General features: G+C 17.4%; 1 protein-coding gene across 1 annotated transcript; it reads right to left on the bottom strand.

The window, feature by feature from the left end:
- Nucleotides 1–528: 528 nt before the first annotated feature.
- PRSY57_1142100 (hypothetical protein) lies at nt 529–3,952 on the bottom strand (the record flags this gene model as incomplete). Its single annotated transcript, XM_020114998.1, has 6 exons — nt 529–713; nt 982–1,153; nt 1,305–1,496; nt 1,666–2,390; nt 2,521–3,374; nt 3,507–3,952. The coding sequence occupies 6 exons, from the start codon at nt 3,950–3,952 to the stop codon at nt 529–531; spliced, it is 2,574 nt and encodes an 857-aa protein (XP_019970367.1).
- Between the last annotated feature and the right edge of the window lie 289 nt (nt 3,953–4,241).

Here is a 4,241-nt window from a genome sequence, read left to right as displayed (position 1 = left end):
TTAACTTAATATTTTACGTTATCTATAAAAGGGAAAAAAAAAAAAAAAAAAAAAAAAAAAAAATATTTTATTATTACATTTAAGGAGATAGGTTTTAAAATAATATATAAAACTCCTTAAATATAAAAAAGAAAAATATAATTTCTTTGTTTCTATAAATTCAGTTGAATAAAAAATAAAAAGATCCTAAATATGTGATAAAAGAATGAATCATTTAATAATAAATATGTAATTCTAATATGTATATATATATATATATATATATATTTATATTTTTATATATATGATATTTTTTTTATATAATACGAATGCTTTTATGCACACGTACAAAAATATTATAATACTTGAAAAAAATAACATTTATAAATATATAAATATATAAATATATATATATATATATATATTATATAATATGTAATAAGAGCAGAATTATATATTAAGCATATATTATTTCTAATGAACATTTTTCTTTCTTTTTTTCTTTCTTTTTTTCTTTCTTTTTTTAAAACATATTTGTATATATTTTACTTATTCGATTCCCTTATTTTCTCTTAAGTAATCATAATAATTTTGTAATTCCATATTATCCTTCTTATTATAAAATATAGCAACATTTTCAAAGATCCGTTCGAGCTTTTTTATGTCCTCTTTATAAAGATTTACAAATTTAAGTAATAAATTTTCTTCTTCCTTGTGGAGAAGTACATGTTCTTCTGCACAAAAAAAAAGAAAAGAAGAAATATAAATATAAATATAAATATAAATATATGTACCTTTGTATGTGTTTATATGTTCATATGTATTTTTTTTTTTATTTTTTTTATATTTTTTTTTTATTTTTTTTTTATTTTTTTTTATTTTTATTATTTTATAGTAATAATCCATATAATACTTCTGATACATATCCAAAAAAAATAACATTATTCCATATTTTTTAAGTTGACTTATTTTTAAAGATATACAAAATATATTTGATGCTACCATTCATATCATCTCTTATTTGTTCATAGATAGTAAGTATTGTTTTACTTTCATATATAATTATGTTTTTAAATGTAGAAAAAAGGTCTTTATTATTTATGATATAATCTATATATTTTGTAAAATTTTTTGTCAACACTTTTATGATTCTGAATAAAATAAATTGGACATTCTAAAAAAAAAAATAAAAAAAAAAAAATAAAATAATAAATGAATATATCTAAACTTCATTATAACGATAACACAAAAATATATATATATATATATATATATATATATATATGTAATAATTATCCATGTGAATTTTTTTTTTATGTACTAACTTGATTATTATTCTTATACATAATGTTGATTTCTTCTGGTTGAACCTTTATATTTTTTAATTTATTATCATATTCTATGTCTTTCCATAGTTTAAAAAGAACATGAAATATAAGTTTATTTTTACTTATATATATCTGTAACTTTTTTAGAATCGGATGTATCTGTGTCCACTCTAAAATAAAATAAAGTATCTAATAGAAGATATAAAAATGAATAAATAAAAATAATATATAATAATGCATATTTTAAATATAACACATATATATATATATATATATATATATATATATATATATATATATATTAATTTATATATTAATTTATATATTGCTTTATATATTGATTTCCTTTTTTCTTTACCTGTTCCTGCATGTTTAATTTTGAATCTTCTAACATCCGAATAATATCGTCAAAATATTTTTCACATAACAATATTTTAAAATCAAACAAATTATTACATATGGATAGATTTAAAATTTTGATGAATACTAGAAAATATAATTCATTTTTAAAAAGAAATATTCTTTCTTTTATTTCTTTTATAATGAAAAATTTTATGAAAGGTTTGAGAAGATGAATTTTTTCTTTGTTATACAAATTATTTTTGATATAAATAAATATTATAACAAGATAATATAAACTTAAAGAATTTAGTAATTCTTTTGTATTTATATTACAAATATGTATATATTTATATATTGTATAAATATTATTTTCTATATTTCTTATAAGATTTATGCTTATATTATGTGTTCTATTTTTTTCATTATATACACAAAGATAAAACAAACATTCAAAGTGTTTAACATAGGTTCTGTTAACAAAGGACAGAACATTCTTCTTATTATTACATGAATAATTAATTTTATCACGATTTATATTATTATCATCCAACAATCTATTTTCTGAATAAATAACAATTTTATCGTTATATTTATTTGGAATCATCTCATCATGAGTTATACAATTTAATAAATCAAAAACCTTCCCTTTGAAATATTCAAAGAAATCATATTTCATCAAATTTATTTTTGTCATACCAATGAGGATGTCATAAGATAGAAGCTCGTGTATTTCTTCTACATCTATTCAAAGGAAAGAAATAAAAATAAACATGTATAAAAAAAAAAAAAAAAAAAAAATATATATATATATAAATAAATAAATAAATAAATATATATATATATATATATATATATATGTGTATTATTTTACCTGGGGAGATTTCCTTTTGTATATCTATTACATTTAGAACCAATTCAAAAGTAACTTTTAAGCATTTTATAATTTCCTCATAAAGCTCCTCTCTTTTATCATCATCAGAAGGGGACTCTTGAATAAAATTTTTTCCTTGAAATATTCTTGTTATAATACTTTTTATAACACAAAGAAATATAGAAAGAAAATATTTAAAATGGTAATTCAGTTGATCATTGTTATTTAATATATGTATATTCCCAGAATCTTTACAACTGATAATTTGTTTTATAACATGATTTATTTTATTTATTATACTATTTATATATTTATAAAAGATAAGAATATTTTTATTTTGTTCATGTGGTATAATAGATGATGTTTTTTTAGGACCGAAAAAAAAGTTATTCTCAAAGTTTACAATATTTTTATCTTGAATAATATAATAAAATATTTTTAATAAATTAATACAATAATAATCATAAGTATCACAATTTATATTGTCATTAATAGATTTTAAAATATTATTTAGAATTTGTATTATATTTTCTTTAATAAAATCTTTTACTATATTTATATTTCTTAAAAACATATGTATAATTATTTCTATAATTAAATGTTTCCTTCTTTTAATAACTTGAGGTTCATACAAAAGAAACGATAAAAAATATTTTATTATATCACACTCAATTATATATTTTTCTAGTTCTCTAATTTTTATAAGGACAAAGAATAATTCCACAACATTATCTTCTTCGATATAATAAGAAATAATGGACTTATCATAACATATCTTACATAATAAATAAATGAGTTTGCCTTCTTCAATTATTTTTATATAAAAATTAAGGTACCTACGTTCTTTTATATTTCTTCATTCGAAAATTTTTAAGCGTAAGAAATGTTGAAATGTAAATGTATATATATATATATATATATATATATATATTTGAAGATTGTTCTTTTTTTTTTTTGTTTTTTTTTTTGTTTTTTTTTTTTGTTACCTTATGATGTATAAGGTTAATGTGTATATGTTTCTTCCTATATACAAGGATAAGGATAATTCTTTATTTTGTTTCTCAATATATATGATAAGATTTAAGATATATAAAATATAATTTATTAACAAATGTATATAATATATATTATCTTTTAATTTTAGATTTACAAAATATGGATTAATACTTTTAAAATGTATACATAATAGATTGTAAAAAAAATGATGTCCATTTTTATTATTATCTCTTATTTTATTTATTAAGATATTCAAAAGGTTATTTATATATTCTTGCTTTTGAATTGTATATCTTCCTTCATTTTGTTTATAAAAATTCGTAAGAAACGAAGAAAACATCTCTTCTGTATTCTCAACATTCATTAGTATGTCTTCTTCTTTTATGTTATTTAATCTTTCTAAAAAACTTTCGAAGCTTCCTATTTTTACTTTCATTATTCTTTTATTTTTTTTTTCTTGCTATATATCTTGAGCACTCACCGGGTGAGGAATAAAAATGTATAATGTAAGAGGTATATGTATATATGTATATATGTATATATTTATATATGTATATATTTATATATGCATATATTCATATATGTGTGCATATTTATGTTTATGTTTATGTTTATGTTTGTGTTTGTGTTTATGTTTATTTTATTTTTTTTTTTTTTTGGGGGGGGGGAGGAATCTTTTAAAAATATTATAATTTACAAGGAACGAAAAAAAAAACAATTTAAAA

This window comes from Plasmodium reichenowi, chromosome 11 (assembly GCF_001601855.1).
Source record: "Plasmodium reichenowi strain SY57 chromosome 11, whole genome shotgun sequence".
NCBI lineage: Eukaryota > Apicomplexa > Aconoidasida > Haemosporida > Plasmodiidae > Plasmodium > Plasmodium reichenowi.
This window is presented reverse-complemented; position numbering and strand designations above follow the sequence as displayed.